A 25,954-nucleotide genomic window follows, 5' to 3' on the forward strand; every position below is an offset into this window, starting at 1 on the left:
GGAGCCACCAAGCTCCACCTACTTTCATTGTGGGATCTCATTGGTCACTACAGAAAACAAATCATGAAAAAAAGAGGATTATCAAGAAGATGTTAAAAAAGGTATCAGAGCAAGAATGTTTATTCAATTCAACTTTATTTATACAGCCCAATTATACAACACAGATGTCTCAACAGGTTTCAACCAGTAATTGTCCGAAACACAAACACTGAATTCCAGGGGAAAAAATAAGAAACCTCAGGGAAGTCCACATGAAGGATTGATGGTCCCAAGACGGACAGGAGATTTACCAGAACTGTTAAAGAAGAATTAGCTTATCTAACTCTACAACTAGGTATCTGAATCGTGTTCATCCAGATAGAACTGGGGGACAGGTGGGGACGCGAGACAAGTCGGAGGCGAGGTCCACGGCCAAGAACAGGAGCACAGACGAGCCACCTGGAATCTGGAAGCTTTCATGGGAAAGAGGAACAACACACGAATCACACGGCACCAAACAGGCGTGGAGAACTAAACGACAAATTAATTCAATTATCACCAACAGAGGGAGTGAGTAAAAGCTGTTTACTTCTTTATAGATGTCATTGGGATTTTGGCTCCATGGTGACCCCACCCGTGTTTGCCCAAATTGTCTTAAGTGAATTCTTGGTGGGTAGGCTCGCTGTGCTATCCAGCCACCTGGTGGACAGTGGAGCTTGCTTACTTGCTACAGCAGAGCACACCAGCTCATTACAGCTCGATAGCTCAATATAGAGGAGCTTGCTACAGCAGAGCTCGCTAAAGAGGAGCACGCTAGCATGCTAAGGAGGAGCTTGCTAGCTCGCTACAACGGAGCTCGTTAGCACGCAACATTGTCCACTGGGTGGCTGGGTAGCATAATAAGCTAACTTACTGAGTCCACACTTAAGCCAATGAGGGCAAACACAGAAACTGCAGACAAAAACAATTTTGCTTTCACACACCCCTCTGCATTTAACCGGACTTGGGACCGGCACAGGAGGGCACTGGAATGTGCCCCCTTGTGGTTGCATTACACACTCACACAAACATTCATTCTTTTTTCTTTTTTTTCATTCACTCATTTTTTTAATTCTTTCATTCATTCATTCTTTTTTAGGGGAAACCTGAGCCCAGGAGAAACCCCTCCAACATTCATTCATTCATTCATTCATTCATTCAGGACAAACATTGAACAGATTTTTTAACAAAATTACAAAACAAAAAACTGATTAATGACTAACTTTTTTTAAGGGCGAACCTGAGCACCAGGAGAAAACCCACAAACATTAATTTTTATTTATTTATTTTTTTTAACAAAACACAACACAAAGACATGACAAGTTTTTTAAGGGCGAACCTGAGCACCAGGAGAAAACCCGTTTTTGAGCAAGAATTTAGTTTCTTGCTCTGTGTTTTTTTACTGGCGTCTGCCTGCTGGCGTGAACGCCTTTTTGAATCTCCTCCACAGGGAGATCTTTTGTCCACCAGAAACATCAGATGACAAAGACTCGTCGTCTTCGTCATCTGATGATTCTTCTTCATCTGACCCTTCTTCAGAGTCATCTGACCCTTCTTCTTCATCAGAGATTTCTATCTCATCATCTGAGGTTTCTTCCTCATCATCAGAGATTTCCTCTTCGATATCTGAGGTTTCCAGGTCTAGATCCATAGACATTTCCTGTTTCTGGTCCATAGACGTTTCTGCCTCATCAGGATCGGTTGATGGATGATCCAGGACCGCAGGAGTGTCAGCCTTGTGCTTGCGCCATCTTGCTGGAGTCAGAGCTTTTTTAAACCTTCTCCACAAGGAGATTTTTGGTTTCTCCAGGGTAGATGGCTCTTTCAGGTCTTTGGTCACTGACTCTTCTTCTTGGGGATCTTGGTCAGAATCTGTCTCTGCTTCTGGAAGTGGAACTTCTATTTTGGGGTCAGTTTCATCCAAAAAGGTCCATGGGAGTCCTAGGGCAGTTTTGTCCGTCTTCTTCTCAACTTTTGTGTTGAGGAGAGCTCTACGTTTGGCCAAACGAGTCCTTACAAGGACTGGTTTGCAGATCCTCTGTTTTTTAGTGGGAGGACATTCTGTTGTGTCCATCTCCAGAGGTCTCTTGCGTTTCCTGGAAGGTTCTGCAGCCACTTGTGGTTCAGAATCAAACACTTGATCTGAAGTTTGGACTGCTGCCTCCTCAACAACATTTTCTGTGGACTCTGTGACTTCTGCAGGAATTGACTCCACTGCTGGTGAGTCCATTTCCTCAGTTTGCACTTGATCAATGCCTCTGGTATCTGGAGTCTCTTGGTCAGCCAGAGGTGGGCTGACTGGTCCACAGGGGGTTTCCGGTTCCTCCGGGTCAGCCAGAGGTGGGCTGACTGGTCCACAGGGGGTTTCCGGTTCCTCCGGCTCCGGGATTTTCTTTGTTTTCTTGTTTTTGCGCTTCCTGCGCTTTTTGGAGGGCTCTGGAGGTGATTGCTGTTCAGAACCCAACTCTGGTTCTGGAGCTGTTGTCTCCAGAGATACTTCTTCTGTGACGTCCTCGGATTTTTCCGGTTCAGGGTCAGGCAAACCCTCTGCCTGGTCAGCAGACTCCACGGGTTGGACAGATGTTTTCAGAGTTGTGACTTGCTCTGAAAGCTCCTCCACCTGAGTCTGAAGTCTGCCCGCCAGTTTGCTCTTCAGTCTCAGTGTTGTGGTCAGATGTTGCTTGAGGTTGGCTTGTTCCTCCAGATCCTCCTTGACTTTCTTGGCTTTTGCCTTTACCAACTGTTTGCATCGCTGGAGCTCCAGTTCGCGTCTCTGCCTGAGTTGCCGTTCTTCTGCAAGTTTTTGTTGCATGTCTTGCAGCAACTCCCAGTGCAAGAGACAGCCCTCCTCAGTGGCATGTCTCCTCTCTTTTAGTTGAGTCAAAAACTCGTTTTTCTCAAAGAGCTTTTGTAAAAGAGAGTCCCGCTCTGCTTTCAGGGCGGACAAGTCCTGTCTGATGGGAGCTCTTGTTGGCTTTTCCTCACCAGAAGGATTATGAACTTTGTGAACCTCTGAAGGTTTAGTTTCAGAAGTGGCCATTTTTGTAGATTTGTTGTTTTGTTTCATGTTCACAGATGTGTTTGAAGCACTTGAGGTTCCTCTGTGGGTCTCTGGGTCTCGGTTTGTCTTGTTGGGTCTTTTGTGAAAAAGATGTCAAAGTGAAAATTTCAGTCCAGTTCAAGAACTTTTCGATGCAACAGCAGTGACGTCAAATGACATAATCCCCCAAGAATATCTAACGGCGATGACGTCAAATGACGTTACCGCCGGGGGAGCTGCAGCATCTTGGCAAACAGCCAGGAACGTACCATTATGTGGAAAAAGGGGGGGGGGTGGCAGTGGTACAGTCCAGGTAAAGCGCGTAGAGTCTGATTAGAGAGCACGCGCGTGGCTAGACAGTAGTTCCTGGAAGCATTTCCCGGGAATTTGGGAACAGAAACGCTGAGCGGATATTTTGTTGAAATGAAAAAGAAATTTGGAGAAAGATTTAGGAACCGCCCATCCATCCATGCGGCTGCAGGAGAGAAGACATGCTAGCTGCAGCGACACGGAACTCCTGGAAACTGCAGGTAGACAGCGTCCTTCCGCGACACCAACTAGTTCCTTCTAAAACACAATTATCCTTTTTAGAAGCAAACATCAAATAATCTTTATGTTCTTTTAAGGTTTCTATATTTTTGTCAAGTCTAAAGTAAAGTAAAACCAGGAGAGAGAAGCATTTAGCTTCATGCAGCTGTCTAAAACTTCTGATATAGCCTAATGTATTTTTAAGCAAAGTGGCAAAAGAAGCGTTTAAGAGCCTCTTAAAATACCATGTTTGATTATTATTATTTTAATAAGGATAGGTCAGAAAGAGCTTGTAGATGTGATCTACGACGCTCCTCGTCTGAGCTAGCATCTGGCTCCAAATTGTACAGCTAGCTACGAGACTGCCCGCCGTTTTGGTTGCACCGCTAATGTTAGCTTGAAGTTGTGAGGGGCTGTAAGCTAGCAGGAAAGAGTGTGAAGCAGGGGTGTCAAAGTCAATCACACAAGAGGCCAAAATCCAAAACACACCTTAGGTCGAAAAGGGTAAACATTTATTGAACACTCTAAAACTACATTTTTAAAAATTTAAAACCGTAACTTTTTAAGATAATTATGAGCTAGGTATATAGCATATACTGCTCTTTACGACCCCCCTCACTCCTCTCTCTCTCTGCTTCTTACCTGTTCCTGCCAAGCCCCTTTTTACCCCAGGGGCAACTTGTGTGGCGCATGCCCCCCTCTCACCAGGCCTCTATCGACTCACAGATGCTTCCTTTTTCTCAGGATTCAACTCATCTTGATGTTTTTGAGTTTACTTTGCAAGACCAGAAAGGAAAGAAAAATCCAGTAAGTTCTATGCTTGATAAGGCATCCTCCAGGGTTAGAAGAAATAAGGAGAAACACAGTAAGATGACTTGAGTGGAGTTGACTGGACGTAGCAAAGTCATGAATGAATGAAATGTCTTAAAGCAACTTAAAACATTGTTTTTCAGGTTTAAGTCCTAAATATTTAGCAGCTACAGCAGACATGAATAAATCCAGAAAAGTCTGAGTCTGATGGACGTCATCTGGTCCAGCCCTGATGTCTGAACAGAACATGTAGTTATTCCTCATTGTAGATATCAGAACTGGATATCTGCTGCGTTTCCGTCACAACACAAGAATTTTTATTGTTCTGACTGACGTCAGGTCTGGCGACCCGTCCAGCTTGAGAGAGAGAAGTCTTATTTACACGGTGAAATTACAGGGCGCTTCAAATGGAGCAAAACTGAGTAGAGCACAAACCGGAGAAGGAAAGCAGAAGCATCAATCAGGATTGATTTAGTTGGGTTTTCTGGTTTGGATTTGGGCTGCCACAATTAGCCGACTAATCGATGACTAATCGACTATTAAAATAGTCGACGACTAATTAAATAGTCGATTAGTTGTTACTTTATATTATATGGAGTCAGAGTTTAGTAAAGTTGAAAGTTATATTGGCGTACTGCTAGCTTTATGGACTATTTTAGCATTTATTAAGGTTTTTTTAGGCTATTTTGGAGTTTAGCTAATATTTCTGCTACATGCTTGTAATTCTGGTTAATTTTATTCTTTATTTGTTTCTAGGTTATTTTGACTTTAGCTAATATTTGAGCTGCATGCTAGCTGTTTTAGCTAACTTTTGCTTTTTTCATTTTTTTATGCAAATTTGGCATTTAACCAATATTCTAGCTGGCTATCAATTTCAGCATCTTCAACAGCCAAATTCAGCTTACAGTATTCACACTAGCATTATTGCACGTAATACTATATATCTAGTTTATAGTTAGTTTAAAGCTAATGATGTTAAGATGTCTGCTTTACATCCAGTTTGCGTACGACTCAATTAGTCGACTAATCTGAAAAAATAATCTGTGATTATTCGACTACTAAAATAATGGTTAGTGGCAGCTCTAGTAGTTTGGATTTTTGGTTTTGTCGTCTCTCAAAGCTCAAAAGAACTGCATGATGGGAGATTTCAAACTGGGTCAGTTACTTGAACAGCCTGATGAAAGTGGCGTAATCGCTGATCGCCAGCACGCCGATTAAAGCTCATGTTTTGGCATCTTGTCGGTCTGCGTCACACGAGCTGAAACTACAGAACCAGTCTGGGCTCATAAACAATAATCAATCTTATCTTCACAAGAATGAAAATGTGTTCATAAGTAAAAGACATTAATGAGGTTAGACTGCAGCTGTAGAAGCAGCCGTCATAAACCAAACCTGAAAAATTGTGTTTCTTTAAAAACAACCTTCTGCAAACACGTCGTTTTATGATTGTAGCTCCTGCTGAGGAACGATCCAACCGTCCAACAGAGAAAGTGACTCGGGAACGGCGTGTTCCCCATCACTGAAAACCTTTTGTTTGAGTTCTCCTGGAAATGTTGGCTCAACACTAAACCAACTTTAAACAGTGAAAGTGTTAACGAGACCAAAGCGTTCTTCATGATCCAGAAGTTAAGACTCCTGTGAGAGAACAGATTAGCACTGGAGCTGCCAGCACTCTGCAATCTTCAAGTCAATCTTGATTATTGACTACTTATTCAACCACTGACATAGTAGACCACAGAAACCTTCAGTTGAGAGGATCTTAAGGGCTGTGAAGGTGTGTCCAGTTCTGACTCGTATGGCCACTTTAACCCTTTAACTCCACCAAACAGTAGAGCACATATACCCTGAAAAAGTGCAACATCGGATCAATGAAGACAAAAGTTATTTGTTTTGTTCTATTTGAAAATTTTAGTTTTCATCAAAATTTAAATTTTGAGTTCATAATTTACTCAACTTAAACATCTAACCTGATTAAAAACTAATTATTTAATGTAATAATGTTAATTGATCAAGTGTTTCACTTTTTACAGTGTAGAAAACATGTTTTTAAAAGCTTTCAAATCTGTGTATTACTCCCTTGAGGCAATAAGTGTCAGAAAAATATATATTTTTAAATTGATTTATTCCAGTTAAAGGGTTAAGAGACGTCATGAACACGGATCGTACCATTGTCGCGTGTGTGGTGTGTTGTGAAGTATTCGTAAAAATAACAGAAGTTATATACACTTACGACGAACAGGTGATGGTTTCGTATGATGTCCTTACGCCACACTCTAGTCGTAAGTAAGGTGTGAGTACTGGCTCCGTACTGACCACACACGAATGCTGTTTGGACCGAGCGTGCACGTGATACACAAGTGCCTGTAGGACGTCCACTCAAACTACACTGATTGAACAGACTGAACAGAGACTAACGGGACCCTTGTTCAGTCTGCAGGATTTGACAGGTGTAACCGTTCTGCTCTCATTGGCTTGTTTACATTAAAAATTGGGTCATCTGGACCCCATAAGACAGTCCACTGAACTTTTTTTTCCAATGATTGTCAATCTTTACTGATGTCCAATGACAGACATGAAGTCTTGTCCACCTTTGTCATAGAAGGGCTGACACCTCAATGTAAGGGTGGGGTCATCTGGACCCCATAAGAGAGGGTTGAAAAATGTGTCTCGCCTACTTCCTCCGTACATGTTGTAGAAGTGTTCACTCCGACCTGTCACCCGCAGCATACCCGTAGGGTAAAAATGAACATTTTCCCTCTACGACTTTGATATTTTGTGCAGGTCACCTAAGTACCCGTACAGGGGCCTCATAAGGACAGTTGACTGTCCTTTAATTCATTATGGGCTTTGGCCTGGAATAAGGCTTTATGTCCATGACACCTCTGTCATACCATCCAGTACCGTTTCCTCACTCTGTACTCCATGTCTCGTAAACGGTGTTGCTTCTATTTATTATCAAAGTTGTTCCAACAATCTCAATATTAAGCTTTAGAACAGGAGTGTCAAACTCAATCACACAAGGGGCCAAAATCCAAGAAACACCTGAGGTCGTGGGTCGAACAGGATAAACATTTATTGAACACTCTAAAATGACATTTTAAAAACTTTTAAACTGTAACTTTTTAACATAATTATGAACTAGATATATAGCATTACCAGTGATGATGCTAGTGTGAATGCTGTTAGCGGAATTTAGCCAAATTAATGCCAAATTAGCCTAAACAATAACTTAGGTTTGCCAAAACAGCTAGCATGTCGCTGAAATATTAGCTAAACTCCAAAACAGCCTAAAAAATCTGAACTAAATAGTCCAAAAAGCTATCAAAATGCCAATTTTACAACTTTAAAACCATAACTTTTAACATAATTATGAATAGAATTATGGATTGAATTACGGATAGAATTACCAGGAGGGCCGGATCCGGCCCCCGGCCCTCGACTTTGACACGTGCTTTATAGTTTGTTGAGATTGCTAAAGAAGGTGAGAACCAATAAACTGATGAACTAATTAACAACAAACTAAAACAGGATAATTTTGTTGAACATTTTCTGTTGTCCAACAACATGTCCCTGAGGAACGCCATTTAGAACAAATAAAACCAGAGTTCTGTGAATTATTGATTTTTTGCTGCTTATTTCTAGAACACCTAAACACAATCCATCCAACAACTATTGGTAACCCAGACTTTATCCACATCCCAACACAGGCCAAGTTAGAGACTTGTGTTTGTTTTTGTCAAACATTCAGTTTTTGTCCATAAAAAAGTTTCAACTTCAGGTTTGCAGTCAGTCTGACCTCTATGGGGTCAGATCAGGATCAGCTTCAAGTGAACAAAAAACAGATTGAAAACTTGAAAAATAGATATTGTAATAGAAAAAAAATGGAAAATTTAAAACCAAAAAAAAAAAAGAAAAATTGAAAACAAGACATTATAAATAAGAAAACTAAACTGAAAATTAGAAAAAACCCCGAAAAACTTGAAATAAATGTAGAAATTTTGAAAAAGAAAAATAGTGAAAACTTGAAATAAAAAAAAACTATTGATGAAAAAAAATATTGAAAACAAATGATCCATTAGAAACAGCTGCTGTTTTGACTTTCAGTCCTCAGTTTCACAGTTTCAGTTCTCGTTTTTGAGTTTTCACTGCTGAGCTGAGCCTAATTTTACATGGGGGCGGGACTTTGAGCTCACCTGAAAATGCATCCCATGATTCCCCAAGAGGTAATGGTGGGGGGGCCCCACCTGGACCCACTGAAGCGCCTCAACTCCCGGTTTCATCGGCGCGTTTGCCTCTGTCAGCGATCTAATGGCGGATCGGTGCGTGATGCTGAGCGGACGTGATGAGAGGATGATATGAACGGACGCGTCGATGGATCGACCGCTCGCCTCAAACCGCCCTGAGCTCTCAGTTTAATGGAGGGCGACGCAATCAGAGCGATTCCACTGCCGCTCGCTTATTTAATTAGTGCAGAACAGGAGGGAGATGATCATGAGGAGGAAACTCGGTCCAAGAATAATCCTAATTTACACAATAAATTGACTGAAAAAGAGAATTTGAGGAAAAATAAATCGTAATGTTGATGAGAAGTTTAAAGATCTCCAAGAGAAGAAAATCTGGAGGTTGTGACGGCAACATCTGGAACTTCCTTTAATTCTAGGACTCCATGTTCCTCAGCGACAGCCCAGAAGTCTGACGCTCTAGAGAAGATCTGTGAGGAGGAGTGGGCCAAAACCCCTGTAGTGTCTGCAAACCTGGTAAAAAAAACTTTTAACCTGTGGAATCTCAAACAAATGCTGCTGGACTAAATGTGAACGTTTGTTTTCTCAGGTGTTCAAATACTGATAATAGAATAAACTTTTAATGATCTATTTCTGCTCGTGTGAATCACACATTCTTTATATTTTGTGTGATGTAATAGTAACTAGTAAAAGGAAAAAACTTGATTTCTGAGTATATAAAGTTAAATCAGTTTAAAAATCTTAAAGACAAACATATTTATTTCTTTATTTCATGCATTTTCTTCAAATTCACAGACGGAGCTGCTTTAGCTCTACAATTGCAGACCTCGGCTTCACCTCCGCTCCTCCTCCTCGTCCAATCAGACGTTGGGATTTAATAGAAAATGAAAAAAATGTCCAAAAATTTTGAGTTTTTGAAGAAATATGAGTCAGTTAAATTCATCACTTTGGAATGAAGTCAACACTAAAAGTAGAATAAGACAGAACCAGTAGTCAGCAGGAAGATGAAATTAGGAGATTATTTTACAGATTATAGTCTTCATCCAAGCCTGTAATCGTCTTCAAATTCGGTAACAATAACAAAGCTCAAATATGTGGATCGTTTACCAGTTGACTCATAACATCAGTTAGTGACATAAATGTGGTGATTATTACAAACAGTTTACATTTATGCTGAACTGTGATTTGATTTTTTTAGATTAGGTTTTTAAGGTATTTTTCTCTGAAAATCTTGTACTTTTGGATCATCAACCTGTTGACACCCCTGTTCTAGAGGGAAGCTTTTAATTTTGAAAATCACACAGATTCCCTGTGATAGAAAGCATCTCATCTGCTGGATTTTATAATTAGAAATTGACCTATTTTGTTTTGTACTTCACGAACAGATCTTTAGAGGAGAATCTGTTTCCTCTTTCATCAGAACTTTGCCTTCAGCCATGTTTTTGTTCTTCTGTTCTTGTTTTTCTCTCTTCTTCCCTCCGAGTCTTTTTTTCTGTGAACCAAAGCTCTTCTGCTGGCAGCAGTTCTGTTTTTATGTTAAGATTTAAACCAGAACTTGATCATTCTTGTAGTTTCAACAGCTATGAAACAAATAAAAGTCTGTCGAACACAACAACAAAAAGAAAATCTTTCCTCTGATTGGTCGGATTGAAGGGAAACCTCGACCTTTCTGCAGCAGCAGGTCACAAATCGATGCTCGGACTTCATCAATGGACTTCCTGTTCGGCCTCCTGACGTTGATGTTAAACTTCTCCTGATGTCTGAGGGAAAACGCAATATTTGAACGTTTTGACGGATCATTTTCACCTTCGAAGATGTTCCAATGTCGCCTCCACTGTCATCTGAAGCTGCTTAAATTCAGACTACTTTTTTGTTCTTTCCCAAACTTTTATTTTGTAAAGTGTAATAAACACAAAACTGTTCGGATCAAATCAATCCTGTTTGATCTTCTGAACCAGACGTTTCTAACAAGGTTTTGGCTTTTCTAAAGATGAGGAGGAATTGATTAAAAATCTTCAAAACACTTTAAAGACATTAATATTTAAGATTAAAGTCAGATTCTCGTCAAAAAGATCCAGATTATCATCAACCTATTATGATTTGATCTTGAATAAAAAACAAAAAATAAATCACCTTTGGTACCTTCTACAAACTATCACCTCCAAACTCCTCGAGCATCACTGGGAGTTTGAAAAGCAAATTGTTTTCAAGTTTGTATATTTTAGATTGGGTTAGGTTGGCGAACATAGAAAAGTGGCGTTCCCCTGTTGCTCAGACATTTTTTCTACTGGAATATAGAGAAAATGTCATCGTCTGCTCAAGCCGAACAAAACAATATGACACACAATATGACTGTATGAGGAATGTGGGCGTGGATAGCTAAAAACGTTGGTTGCCAAGGAAATCCAAAAGTTTACTTTTCCCGATTCTTTTAAAAATTGCGTGTATCTGTTTGCCGTCCCCAGACGACGGAAAAAACTAATGGTTGCTATGAAGATAAAGCAACAGAAAAGCCGCCATTTTGAAAAATGTGGAAGGCTAAAGATGAATGAAACGATATGACTGTATTAAAAATATGGGCGTGGATAGCTAAAGATGTCGGTTACTAAAGAAATCTAAAAATGTACTTTTACAAATTCTTCTAAAAATGACATCAATCTGTTCGTCACCCCTTGACGACTGAAAAATAAAATGGTTGCTATGGAAATAAAGCAACAGAAAAGCTGACATTTTTGAATAAAAAAAAAATGCAGGAATTTTTTTCACATGCAGCTCTGACCAGGGTGGTAGAGGAGAGGGGGAGGGGCGTGTAGCGGCTGCTCAACCAATGAGGGCGGGTCATGAAGGGGGCAGCGGGGGAGGGGACGGGGAGCACCTGAGAGCTAAACGCCACTTGTGGATTTGATTTGTTGAGTTTTTTATTTTATTTTGGGCTTTTTTTACAACCTCTGTGGCATTTATTAAGATTTTTTTTTGTTTTTTTGACATTTTTCTTAATTCAAAACACTTTAAATTCAACCAAAACATTTTTTACAGAAATGCTTTAACTTTGATCTAAAATATATGTTAGAAAAGGATATATATTTAATTAAAACCTTAACCTGTAACATGCTTTTGGCTGCAGGAACATGTTGTGATTATGCAACACAAATGTCCGAACGCGGAGCAGAAAACCTGCGAGTTCTGCACTAACGTTTGAGAGACGAGGACTGCTGGGAAATTAGATCCATTACAGCTCAGCGCGGAACGACGCCGTGATGATGGCGTAATGGACGAGGCGGCGTCAGGGCTGATTTGGATCCGTCCTGGGGAGTCGGGGCCGAGATCCTTCACATTACTAATCAAAGCTGGACGTGAAGACTGGCAGCGATTCTCCCCGGGAGTCTGTTAGCCCAAACGGAGCGGGTATTAGCATCTCCTTTGATTGGGTAAAGGTCACGGCTGACATGGCGGTCCGGAGAGGACGAGGGGAAACAGAACTGATGCTCTCTTGATCTCCCAGAATCCTCTCTGATTCTTCTTTCTTTCTGTCTTTTTACCCCTCAGACACTCCTTTCATCCATTCCTGCTTTTGTTGGACTTTTTTGATGAAGTCAGATTCTTTATTCAAATTAGATTCTTTTTTGTCAGATTTAAACTCCTAAAGCAGCCGATGTTTCAGCCTGAATCCAGCTGGGATGGAGAGCGTGTGGTCTGGTTACATAAATACAGTAAACCGAACCAGAAGAAACTTGAATTTTTCATTATTGTAAATAATAATTTACAATTAATAAATTGCCTTTTTTTCAAGGTTGTTTCCACATTTAAATGTTTTCACTGCTGCTCATCATCGACTATTTAAAAGCTTTAGTTGTTTTGTAGCTAGATTCTCTATTTCATCCAAATTTTGCATAAATGTAGAAACTTTTTACAAGTTTGAACATTTCTTTTGCTTCATCAGGTCAGTTATGATGCTGAAAGATTGTTGGAGCCTGAAGTTCTGACGGTTTTTTCTTAAAGCTTTATTTAGAATGTAAAAAGATCAATAATAATAGAGACAGAAATATTATATAATATGTTTTTCATGACAGTTTTCTTCCCTGATGTGGAGCCGGGATCTGTTTGTGTTCAGGTATTGTGAATTTGCTAACATGGTTAATTCTTCTAACCAGGTTCATGAGTAGCACATTACAAACACGTTTAAGAGTTAATATAAACAGTTTAACACCAAAACTGTCACTGACGACACCCAAATAACTCTTTTGAGATAACCTACTGTAAATCTTTGACCGTTCACGTGATCATCGTGAATCATCTGATTCTGAAGCAGAGACAGAAGCTTCGTTAGGAATGTGGTTCATATCTGCACAAAGCTGCAGCTTTTCTCCGCTTAAGAATCCACTGGAATTACGTTCATTGCAGGAAAGGTTGAAGAATTACAATTGTTGAAAAATGTAAAGCTCCGTAATAAAATCTGACTGACGAACTCATCTGTGACTCTTTAGTCTCACTTTAGTCGCCTTATAGTTCATTCTTATACACATAAAACAACTTTTAAAGTAGACTAGTCACTGACACTTTAATCCAGAGCCCCTATAGTGGGTAAAATACAGAACATCTACGACTCCTCCGACTGCAGGAATGTGGTCAGATGAGATCCAGAAAGAACCGAGTGCAGTTTGGGTTCATGAACAAACAAAAATAATTGCAGCATCGGTTGACTGTCTGTGATTATTATTCATTAAAAAGCTTCTGCATGACCAGAACATTATTAAACCACCACTGAAACCATTATCCACAAACATGTTGACCTTATTGTGCTGACATGTTTTGATTATTTCTGTTTTTTTCTGTGTTGTTGCCTTTTTAGTCTCCATTCACTCACAGTTAGGTTCTTTATTTTGCTTAATTCTGTGTTTTCAAAGGTTCAAACTGTGAGATTAAAGAATATAAAACATAAAAACACAAAAACTGTACTATTGAGTATCAAGATTGTCTGTTTATTGTCATCTAATTTGTTGTTTATAAGTATTTTTTATTACTTTATTATGAAATCGTGTAAAAAAAAGGCTTAAACTTGTACACACAGAAACTTGTTTTTGTACCTTTAAGGGGACATTATGTTTATCTTAAGTATATTTTTACCCCAAACATCAGAGACAGTTAAACTCTCATATCAGCTCCTTAAATCCAACTAAGTTATAAAACTGAAGCTCACCTTAAACCCTTAAGGAGATGAAATGACGAACTGTGGTCCTCACAATGTCCCATAAACAAGACTAAACACACACACACTAAAACAAAAGTGAAATTCTCTTCCGGCATGATCTGGGTGGGGGTGGGGGGTTACAAGGTCATCACATGTGGGACAGCCTGAAAACACATTTCAAACAGGAAGTCAATTGGACAAAAACATTGTCCCACTGAACTTTAATGACCCTTTTTTGGAGAGTAATGTTACGCAACTCCATTATAGGCTGGTCTTTGTGTGCTTCTGGGGTCTTTTTTGTGTGACATCGGACTAACTAAAGTGAGTGTTTTACTAGAGGACAGTTGGACTCCCAAGTTTAAAGTGTTATTTCATCAGTAAGACGTGGTTTTAAGATCTGATGATGGTTTGGAACGATGGGGGCGGTCATTGATTGTTTTACAACAAAGTACTCGTCATTTACCACTACCATTACTTTTCCCAGATTTGGGTCGTGGAGCAGCAGTTTTTTCAGCTTCTGTGACTTTTTTTTCTCGACTTTCTTCATTAGTTTTTGATTATTTGTTAAAAACTTTTTTTTTTGGTCAGCTTTAGAAGTACAGATTAAAAGGGTCGGGGTTAGTCCAGTTCCAGGGTCACTCAGTCCAGTTCTCAGATACAGTCAGTGGGCGTTGAGGTGAAGTCATAGACTGTACACACAGATCTGATCATCCCCTCCCCCCTGGCGTTCCAAACAGGAAGTACCCTTTGGCCCAGAAAGCCAAAATCCCACAGACTTCTATTGAAGAATGAACAGCTGGTATTCAGTCATTCGATATATTTTTATTGGTAGTTAGTCGACCTATAAACTGGCCAATCAGATGCCTCAATAAGAGCATGTAGTCCCCGCTGGCCACACCTCCAACGTTCGAAGTGTTTGATTGACAGATTCTTGGACCAATCACTGCTTACTGACATCATTTGGTCCCAAAATGGTGAAATCTGGCGAAGAAAAATGGCGAATGAAAGAATTCATTTCGTTGGAACCCAAAGTCCCCAAACCTTTTCTGGTGAGGGTCACATGACTGTTTTCTTCTTTGATGTGGTGTCGAGGTTGGTTTGTAGGCTAACAGAAAAAGTGTAACAATCACAGGCTAAACGTAAACATTTACGGTTTTCCAGAAAGCCACACAGCCAAATTTTAAAAATTCATTGCTGTCAACTTCATAGAAAAAATAATATCAAAATGTTTTAAAAAGTACATATATAGCATTACTTGTGATAATACTAGTGTGAATGCTGAAAGCTGAATGTTGCTGCTAAAGATGCTAATGCTAATAGCTGAAGATGCTGAAGTTGATAACTAAAATGCTTAAGCTAATAGCTGAAAACGCTAAAGCTGATAGCTAGCCACAATATTAATAAACTGCCAAATTAGCCTGAAAATTTAACAAAATTCTAAATAAGCCAAAACAGCTAGCATGTAGCTGAAATGTTAGCTAAACTTCAAATTAGCCTAAAAAACGAGGGGAAAAAAAGCCAAAATTTGCCAAAACAGCTAACATGTACCTGAAATATCAGCTAAAGGCCAAATTGGCTGAAAAAAAATGATGAAGTGTCTAATTTAGTGAACAACAGCTAGCATAAGGTTAAAATATTAGGTAAACACCAAAGTATCCCCAAAATGGAGAAAAAGCCAAAATTTGCCAAAAACAGCTAGCATGTAGCTAAAATATTAGCTAAATGACAAATTAGCCTAAAAAATTGTGAAATGTCTAATTTAGCCTAAACAGCTAACATACAGCTAAAATATTGGCTAAACTCCAAATTAGCCTAGAAAACTGGGGGCAGCCTCAATTAGCCAAAACAGCTAGCATGTGGCTATTTTAATAGCTAAAAAGCTGAAGAGCTACAGAAGTCCAAAAAATATATATACAAAATAAAAACTAATAATTAAAGAAAAAATGAATCTCTATTAAACCAATAAATATTCTCTGATCTACCGTCATAGTTCAGACTGCAGAAGGTGGAATAAAACCTCGTTCTATGTGCGTCTGGATAGTCTGTGGAGGGCCGGGTCAAATGTGGAGGTGGGCCTGATCCGGCCCGCGGGCCGTGGTTTGGGGACCCCTGATCTTTTTAAAATTTAAAGTTCAAGTTTTTCTCTGTAGAGAATTTTTCTGTTTGTGTTTGGTCTTTGAAATGTCCCAAACCACAAATTAAAACCTGTTCACACAGTGAAGCCACATCTCACAAACAGGACGGACATTCGTAACCGCACATGGAGACCTAATGGCTCAGCGGATCGATTAATGGGCCGCACCGCCGGCCATGTCGCTCCACAACCTTTGATTTTTGTGGCGCCCTCTCGCTCTGCCTTGTTCACTCACACACTGAGACGCGGCCGTGAATGTCACCTAAAACGTTGGGGCCTCACAACCATCTCTAACGGGACGGAGGCTAAACCAGCCGGTGGTCGACGCCGGGAACAGAGTTCGGTCGGATGAAACGGAAGTGCTTGAAGCCTCGTTTGAGGCTTCTCTTCCTGCTGATGATCACCGCTGAGTTTCCACACGGTGTCTGGAGGAGAAGCTCACAGATGTCGGGCTGAACGGTTCTGCTGAGACTTGTATCCGTCAGTAACGGCTGATTACTTCAGTCTGAATCAAAGGTTTAACGACTAACTGCCGCGCCCGGAGCCACACTTCCGGATGTGAATGAATGGATCCGTCTTTCTGAGTAAAGAGATTAGCAGAAAATATTGATCCTAAAATCCAATACATGATAGAACAAAGGTTTGGATTGTAAAACTCCTAATCATCTATGAATGATTGATGAAATACTCAGATTAAGGTCAAAACTCACCTTGATTTTAAGCGTTTACAGGCCACACCCCCTGACCAGAGCGCCACCAAAGCCTCGTCGGGATCGACTCATTAGAAGCTTCGCTCTGATCACAGCTTCACGTTTCTCTGAAGCGGAGTCGCTTCCAAACACGTTCACCAGATGATGAAAGCTCCAGAGAAACAGACCAGATGAAAGATCTCCAGACGGTTTCAGGAGATCAGGGCGCTTAAGTGTTCAGGTTTGGACAAAAGTCTTCAGACATCATCGTTTAGGATAAAATAATTAAAACATTTTAAGGTGTTGGATCCTCATTAACTAGAATCCTAACAGACTGTGACTCCAATGAAGATGTCTTTGGATTCAAGGAACTCTATAACTTTGAGGTCTTTTTGATTTTTTTTACCACTTCACCACATGCTCTAATAAATTTGTATTTAAATCAGTTTGGTGATGCTTGATCTGTTTTGATCTCCTTTTATTTTTTTATAGATATTTGTCATTATATTGCAGAAACATCCCAAAATAAACCAGAAACTGCACAAAAACTTCAATTCAGAGTGGTAAATATAATAACTTTACTGCTAGAAACCGCAAAAAATCCATTTAACTTTATTCATTTAGCACAATATCACAAAAACAGTCGTCTCATTGAGCTTAATGCCAGCAATTGAACAGAAGCAGAAGGTCGGTTTAAAATATAAACAATAGCTGATAGCTAAACTATATAGACTAAATAAAACTGGTTATAGTTACTAAGATTTTTGGACTATTTTTCAGTTTAGCTCATATTTCAGCTACATGCTAGCTGTTTTGGCTAATTTAGGATATTTGTCAGTTTTTTAACACTATTTTGAAGTTTAGCTTTTTTTCAGCTACAAGCTAGCTGTTTTTAGGCTGTTATGTATTTTGGCTCATATTTCAGCTACATGCTAGCTGCTATCATCTTCAATGTTTTTAGCTAAAATCTAAAATCTTGTATCCTTTTTTGGGACATAGTTTCTGCAGAGCGGCAGGAGTTCACTGGAATAGATGCATAAACTTTATTTCAGACTTGTAGTCCATAACACACCCATTAAAACTGATGTTTATCGTTTGGCACGATGTGTAATCTTATGAATAAAGAAAGTATTTTCAGAATTATTCAGGTGAAACACATTTATACTTCTGATGTCTAAAAACAGGAGACAAACAGTTCACAGCATCATCAGAAGACACTTTTGGTCTCTTAAGCTTTATTTTTTAAAAGAATTCCGCTCTGAGTTTTGGGCGGGACTTTTGGTATGGAGCAACCCCGCCCCCTTTTCCCCTCCCCCCATTGCTGAGAGCTCAAAGTATGGAGCTTTTAGTGTATTTTCTGTCACAAATACGCCTGATTGACAAGATATAGAAACAGAAACACTCAGAAATGCCTTTTTAAGATTCATTTTCTTTATTTATGTCCTATATTTTAGAAAAACTAAACTTTTATGTTTGTATGAGCTAATAAATCCTTTTACGTTGTTGTTAAGCTTTATTCTGACTGTTTTCATCTTTTTCATTTTCATTTCCTTCTGTGTCATGAATCCAGCTGAGCATCAATCCTCCTCCTCCTCAGACTGTAAAATCTCTCTTATCTTCTGTTTTTCTAACTCCAAACGTCCAAATCAAGCTTTTAATTCTCCCGTCAGTCAACACTCCCGTTCTCCGCTCTATTTTCAGTCCATTTCTCCTCCCTCTCAACCTTTTTTCTCCTCTTTGGTCAACAGCCAGTTTCTTCTCTCCTCTTCAGCACTTCCTTCCTCACTCGTGCTCCTTTCTTTTCTGTCCTCCTCCTCCCTCCTGGCCTACATTAACTCTCCTCTTTTCACTCTTTCTGTTACCCCCCCTCTCCAACATCCAGCATGCAACGCTGCAGAAGTGACATGAAAGTCCAGGAATCGTTGGTTTGGCAGCTAGAGAGGAAGATTTCAGTGAGAGGCAATCAGAGCGAAAAGCCTTCAGTCTGACTCATCGTTCAATTAAAACTTTTGAGTCGAGTCTTCAGAGATGGTGGCATCCGTGTGGAGGAGATTAGAAGCTGTTGCTGAAGTCGCGGCATCTCCTAATTCAAGTCAGACAAAAGCTGGAGGAAGACCTCTGCTTCCTCACTCTCTAAGCAGAGAGAAGATGTGGAGCAGGAGACGGGCGAGGACGCGTGGAGATCAGCAGGATTCCAGGTGACCTGAGCAGATGTTCTCCGTCCTCTGTGAGCTGACAAACATTCTCGTCAAAAACGGAGACGCCTTCATGATTACAGAACCACAAAGTCTTCAGTCATTCGTTGGGGATTGAGGCAGAAATGAAACAATATCTCCACCTCACAGTCTGAGATGCAGAGAATTACTTTAGAAACAGAACTTAAAAACACTTTTAGGATTTTTTTTTCCTTTTAAAAACTTCTATTTTGTCTTTAAAAGGCAGGAAATGATTTTTTTCAGTGAGTGAAAACCGGAGTGTTGGCAAGACTCTGGCGATCACGATACGACCCCTCGCTAGCTCGCTACAACAGAGCTCGCTAGCTCGATACAGAGGAGCTCGCTAGCTCTATACAGTGCATGCTAGCCCAATAGAGCAGAGCTCACTAGCTAGCTACAGAGGAGGGTAGCAGATCTCGCTGGTATTAAGATCCAAGGAAATCCCTTTAGATCCAAGGAAATGCTCCGACTTGACTCTCCACGCTCTCAGAAGCTGCGCCGTTAGCTTCTGTGCTAATGTTAGCTATGCTAGGCCCAGCTCGGGGTTTAATTCTTGCTTGTTTCTCAACATCGTTCATTCTTCTCTCCAGGAGGTCACGTCCATTATCTCACTGTTTCATTCTCTGTCCCGTCTGGTCTCCTCCACCAGCTCGATTAGCGGAGTTAGCTGAGCCTGGATGCCGATCACTCGTTTTCTGACATCATCACAGTCGATGCTTGGTTCTTCAGGGTCATGGCGGTCAAGCTCTCTCCTGATGACTGAACGTGGTTGTAGTAGAAATGATGACTCAAACCGTCTCGACCAACCAGCGGCTACCGACGTCGACTGGTTCCAACATGGCGACCGCAGTATTGTGGAAAAATGGCGACTGAATTGACTTCATTTTGTGTTAGACGTTTTCTTGTGTGACATCACAGGTGCTTCGTCCATCTATATATACTGTCAATGACTGGAGTGGAGCAGAGAGATGGTAGATGATCACTTTGATGTCACAAATATGATCTTTATCAATCTGGATTTTTTCATCTGCTCCTGAATCTCAGCCTTTGAATAAAGAAATATTTAAAAGTCAATTTTAACATATATATATATAAATATTTGTCCTCCTTTAATTCAATTCAATTCAAAGAACTTTATTTATCCCTGAGGGACAATTCTATTTTAAGGTGCAGAGAGTGACTTCAACATTCAAATTCCACATGAGAGAGAAATAATAATAAAAAACTGTAAAATGCTACGATTCCTCAACACAAGGAGAGGTCAGATGTTGGATAATAGAGACAATATATAAAAATTATAACAAAAATAAATAAATAAATAAAAAAATAGAATTAAAAATAATACACATATGTACACAAGATAACATAAATAGACAATTTTCATCAGTAAAATCCCAGAAGAGTATCATTTTTTAACATATTTTCTCCTCTGGACATCACATTCAGCATGTTGTTGTCATTGACTTAAATAATTTAATGTATTTTTTATATTTTTTACAGAAAATGTAAATTTTCCATTAAGATGCTCCAAACTCAGTTTCTTCAGCTTCTTTAACCGGTTTGGTTTGGAACAAATGTGGGCGTGTTTAAAAAACAACATTCGCTCTGATTGGCCACCGTGAAACATGTCAGCGTTCTTAGCCAATCACGACCTCTCATAAAGTTTCCCACTCTCCTCTTTGGACAGACACTTGATGACAAACTGGGACAGTTTATTAAATCAATTTAAAGTAACGCATCACGTTTAGCTTTCAAGAACAAAACAAAAACAGAAATTGTTCTGATTTTTCCGCTTCTGAAAAGTAAAATTTAATTCGGCTGAATTAGAATCAGAACAATTAACAATTAGGTCTTTTGGGGATTTTACAAACGTTGTTTGTTTCCCTCCAGATGAGTCCACTTCAGCCCAAACTGAGGCTGGAAAAATCTTCAATCTCCAGTTGCTGCTGATCCAGCAGAGCAACAGGAAGTTCAGAGACGACCACGTTCTGATGGGTTCCTGCTTAACTTCATGAAATTCTTCCATCTATCAGGAGATTCTCCTTGTTTTCATGTATTCCCCGCCTTACGTCCTCCATCCTTCCAGGCGTTCCTGCTCCGAGGATGATGGGAGATGCAGCTGGATGTGACTCCCCCTCCACGCTCTCCCTCTCCTCCCTCCCCGGCGCTGATGGGAGGTAGAGGAGGACGTCTCATTTAGTTTCTAACTGTTGCGGCGCCGGCTGCAGCCTCTCGCTCACGGAGAGAAACCCACGGCGGATCTGACGGAGCAGCTTTGGAAGAAGAGATCAAGAGGAGGAGGTTGTTGTTGTTGTTTGTGTGAAGTTCAGAGATGGAGCCGCCAGCTGAGATGGAAAACACATGAGAACGGTGTGGAGGAATGCTGGGAAGGAAAGTTTGTGGATTTTTCTGAGACGATTCTTGTTATTTTGGGGGAAAAGAGCTGAGAGGTGAGATTTGAAATTCATTTTCACCTAAAATCCTACATTTTCCTCAGTTTTCTGTAGGTTTGTTTGTACATTTCCAGTGGTTGTGACCTTTAAAAACGCCCTCTCTTCCTGATCGATTCCATAGGAATGGAGGATCAATGGAAATGTCATGAGCTTTTAGAGGAGCATGTTTGGTTTATCCTCCTGCTTCATGACAACACTGACAGAATCTAAACCTTCTTTTAGTGTTTGTTGCTCATGAAAGCGTAAAAATATCCTTTTCTCATCGCTGACCTTTAGTCTGACGGTAACATCTGTTTCCAAATGTCACCGTCCTGTTTGAAGCCCGCAGGTGAGAGAAGCATGGCAGCCATCAACCCTTCACCCCGGCACTTCTTCCTCTTCTTCGTCGTCTCCCACCTGGTCTCCCCTCCGGCTCTGGCTCAGGACGACTCCGCCTCCTCCAAGGTGGCGGTGACGAAGGGCGGCTCCTTCGCCGTCCCCACCAAACTGAACAACCAGACCGCCGAGGAGACCACGCAGAGCTCGCCCCCGGAGACGGGACTCTCCACTCCCAGCAGCGGAGGGGACGCGGACGACGAGGACCTGCCCCCCGCCGGCGGCACGCGCTGCCAGGGTTACTACGACGTGATGGGCCAATGGGATCCGCCGTTCAACTGCAACGCCGGCGTCTTCCTGTACTGCTGCGGGACCTGCTTCTACCGCTTCTGCTGCCAGTTCCGGCAGCAGAGGCTGGACCAGACCATCTGCTCCAACTACGACTCGCCCATCTGGGCCAACACCGGCAAGCCGGTGGCCACCATCACGGAGGGCCAGGCGGACCAGGACCGGGACCGCACTCACCTCATCGTGTACATCATCTGCGGGGTGGTGGCCGTCATGGTGCTGGTGGGCATCTTCACCAAACTGGCCGTGGAAAAGACCCGCGGAGGGAGTGGCCGGGGGGCGGGGCCTGCTCAGCCTGACCTCAACACCAGGTGAGGGCGTGTGATCAGACGTGTGTCGCTCCAGGACGGAAAACGTTTAAAACTAAGATAAATTTGAGTTTTTGTAGAGAAAAATCGATTTGACGATATATCGCGATATTTCGCTTGGTGATACTTGCATCAACTAAAATGCTGACTACACGATATTTAATTAACTGTTTGGTGTTTAATTTCCACCATAAGTCCACCACGAGTATATCAAACTCCACGCAAGCAAGGAACGCTGGTGAACCTCTTCTCCGCTCTTTTCATGTTTAGTTTTAACTTGAAGATGAATGATACGCAGGTTTTTCCAGTTTTTTTTTCCTTCAAAGTTGAGTTTCTCATGGAGAAATGCAGGAGAAGTTCTACGAGTTCTCCACAAGTAGTGGAACCAGTTTTAGGAGCGTAAGAATACTTTCACAGGCGAGTAGGAGAGGTCACAGGAGCGTACGGATACTCCCACGAGCGCGGAGAAGAGGTACAGGTGATGCAGTCGTACGGCGTCCTCACACCACACTCGAGTCATTGGTACGGTGTGAGTACTGGCTCCTCACTGACCACGCACAAATACGGTCACATGTTGAGGTTGGGTCAAGGACCCCTCTGTGTCCCTTTTTGATGTTTTTGGAGGCCCCGAATTGTTGTTTTTTGACAAGCTGGCTGTTCATATAATCCCCAACCTCCAGGCCGCAAACCGGAACCGCATCGGTACCACTTTGTGTCTGGGCCTGGTTCGCAGTCGTACCGTTCGCCCAGTACCGTGTCCGTGGTTGGGTTAGGGTTTGGGTACAGGTACTACACGTGTCCTGAGGACTACATTTGGTCCAGTACCGTGTCCGTTGTTGGGTTAGGTTTTAGGGTACAAGTACTGGATGCTTCTAGAGGATTTGTCTGTGTCCAGTACCTCATGGCGAGCTCACCGGTACCCTAACTCGATTCCACTTTGTGTCTGGGCCCCGTTTGCATCCAGTATCGTGTCTGTTGTTGGGTTAGGGTTAGGGTACAGGTACTGGACGCGTCCCGAGGACTAGTTTTTGTCCAGTACTGTGTCTATTGTTGGGTTAAGGTAAAGGTACTGGACGCGTCCCGAGGACAGGTTTTCGTCCAGTACCATGTCTGTTGTTGGGTAAGGTTTTAGGGTACAAGTACTGGATGCTTCCAGAGGATTAGTCCGCGTCCAGTACCTCACCTGGACCGCACCGTTACCCTAACCCGATATCACTTTGTGTCTGGGCCCGGTTCGCATCCAGTACTGTATTCATTGCCGGATTAGGTTTTAAGGTACAAGTACTGGATACTTCCAGAGGACTAGTCTGCACCTAGTACCTGATTTAGTACCAAAACCCGATGGTGCATGTCCATTTTTTACATTTGTAGGAGGATTGTCTGCTGCAGGATCTTCGTTAAACCACTCGGTCCACCGGACCGGTCCAAGGTTCTGGTCGTTAACAACTTTGAGAAGTGCTTGATCAATCATGGACGTCTGAGCAATTTAAATGGAGAGAAATCAGAGTCAAGTCTTTTCCAGTCTTTTTCTTTCACAACTCTATTCTAATAAATAGAAAGCGTTGGTATCACGGAATTTTGAATTTTTGAGAAGGACACATCCATATTTCACCACCAGATCTAAGTCTCTGATTGGTCAAATTTAATCTGTTCGGGGTTCAAACAGTAGAACGTTCAGCTGAAGTTTCCTTCTGCATCCAGTGTTTGTATGTAGACCCTGACTGACTGTAGCTCAGTCAGGTCGCATGCACGGAGCGTGCACGTATCACGGGAACAACAGACTCCTTGTGGGGGAGGGGCTGAAAAAAAGAAAAATCCATTCAAACCTGCGGCCTGCAGCATGCCTGTAGAAAAAACGTGCATGGACAGATCTTCTGTGGAGTTCCCAAAGAGGTCTACGACCTTCAAACGCTGAGAAGGAAACGTCAAAAGTTCAATCCAGGAGACGAACAGCTAATAAACGACTGAATCGCTGCTTCGTCTTTTATGTCTCGTTTGCCAAAATAAACTCTTAACGTTCGTTAATTCCTCGTTAAACACACATTATCTTCCTCTTCCTGGGGGTTCATCCTTTTATTGGTTTCTAATTGAAATTGTGTCTTTTTCTGCTTCTTTGTTTTAGTTTATCGTCCTCTTGAGTTTCGTTTAATGAGCTAAAAGCTCGACGAATGTTAGAACTGTGCTTCAGGAACAATTACTGTGATCTTTTTAGACTAATCAGGACATTTCTTGACTTCCTAAAACATCTTTGTCATCATCCAAATGCAGCAAATGTGCTTTTTAGAAGCCCCAACTCACAGATTTCATTCTAAAATCCCAAATTATCTTAAAGTCTGATGGTTTTTCTGCTCTGTCTGCTGATGAAAATCAAATCCATGCTGGGCTGGAAAACGGAGCTCCAGTCTGAGCCAACAGATGAAACCTGGGATTTCCCCGTCGATACTTCATGACGTTTGACCGTTATGTAATTCATTCCCAAAGTGAACTGAGTCCATAAACAAACATTTGATGCTAATGAGATCAAATCTATTCACTTTTTCTTTAAAGTTCTAGTTCACAGCTGAAGTAAACGCACAGAGGGAGCGAGAAAACCATCAAACTGATTCAAATATATATATATATATATATATATATATATATATATATATATATATATTCAGCTCTTCTCTTGCTTGTTGATTTTGCTACAACAGAGTATTAGGAGCACCAAAATAAATATTTGAGAATAAAGTTGTAAAAGTTTGAGAGAAACATTGAACATTTTAGGAGATTAAAGTCGTTTCCGACGTTCTTCTGACTCCAAACGTTTCTTCCTCTACGAAGAACGAATTCTCCTGAATGCTGAAGAGATTCAGTTTCTGGCAAAATATTTTTAATGTCTTTTTATTTAAAATAATATCACTAAAAGACTAAATATTTACTGTAAAGTCAATGCAGAAGTAATTCTACTTCTATTATACTGAGACAAAATTTTTTCTTGTTTTGTTTCTATTTTTCTTAGTTTAGAACTTTTTAACTCAAAAATGTATGAAATTAATTTTGATCAAAAATCAATCAATAAATCATAAAATTTTGACTTTACTATTGTGAAAAATTGACTCCGTTTTCTAAGAGTTTTAAGACTTTATTCATGTAGAAATGTTGATTTTTTTTTCTGATAATTTAATGACTTTTTTCTTGTAAAAACATTTACATTTTTAAAGATAATTTTATGCCGTTATTCTCCTAGAAATTAGAATTTTTTTCTTATGAATTTATGTCTTTTATCCCCTAAATAATTAGACTTTTTTTCATAATTTTACGGCTTTATTTGTGTAGAAATTTCGATTTTTTTTGATAATTTTACGACTTTTTTCTTGTTAAACATTTACTTTTAAAGATAATATTGCAACGCTATTCTCCTAAAAATTTGACTTTTTTATGATTTTACGTCTTTAATCCCTAAATAATTTGACTTTTTCCCATAATTTTACAACCCTATTCTCTAATTTTTTTTACTTTTCTCTGGCAATTTTACGACTTTATTCCCTAAATAATATTACTTTTTTCTTATAATTTTTCAACCTTATTTTCTAAAAAAAATATACCTTTTAAAAAGATACATTTTAGGACATTATTCTCATTAAAGAAATTGTTTTAAATATACATATATATTATTTAATAACA

The 25,954-nt window shown here is 40.5% G+C and overlaps 1 protein-coding gene across 10 annotated transcripts in view; it reads left to right on the forward strand.

Annotated features, from left to right (window-relative positions):
* The first annotated feature begins 3,347 nt into the window (after positions 1-3,347).
* shisa8b (shisa family member 8b) overlaps positions 3,348-25,954 on the forward strand; it is a 45,160-nt gene continuing 22,553 nt past the window's right edge. Inside the window, exons 1-5 of one of the 10 annotated variants that reach the window (XM_024285490.2) lie at positions 3,348-3,588; positions 4,331-4,393; positions 9,057-9,153; positions 18,531-18,846; positions 20,755-22,291. In XM_024285490.2, the coding sequence (XP_024141258.1) occupies positions 21,618-22,291 (674 nt within the window). In that variant the 5' untranslated portion in view covers positions 3,348-3,588; positions 4,331-4,393; positions 9,057-9,153; positions 18,531-18,846; positions 20,755-21,617. The remainder of the gene's footprint in view (positions 3,589-4,330; positions 4,394-9,056; positions 9,154-18,530; positions 18,847-20,754; positions 22,292-25,954) is intronic. The other 9 variants (XM_024285497.2, XM_024285500.2, XM_024285489.2 and 6 more) reach the window with 9 other exon arrangements.

The sequence above is a fragment of the Oryzias melastigma genome, linkage group LG19 (genome assembly GCF_002922805.2).
Source record: "Oryzias melastigma strain HK-1 linkage group LG19, ASM292280v2, whole genome shotgun sequence".
NCBI classification, from domain to species: Eukaryota; Metazoa; Chordata; class Actinopteri; order Beloniformes; family Adrianichthyidae; genus Oryzias; species Oryzias melastigma.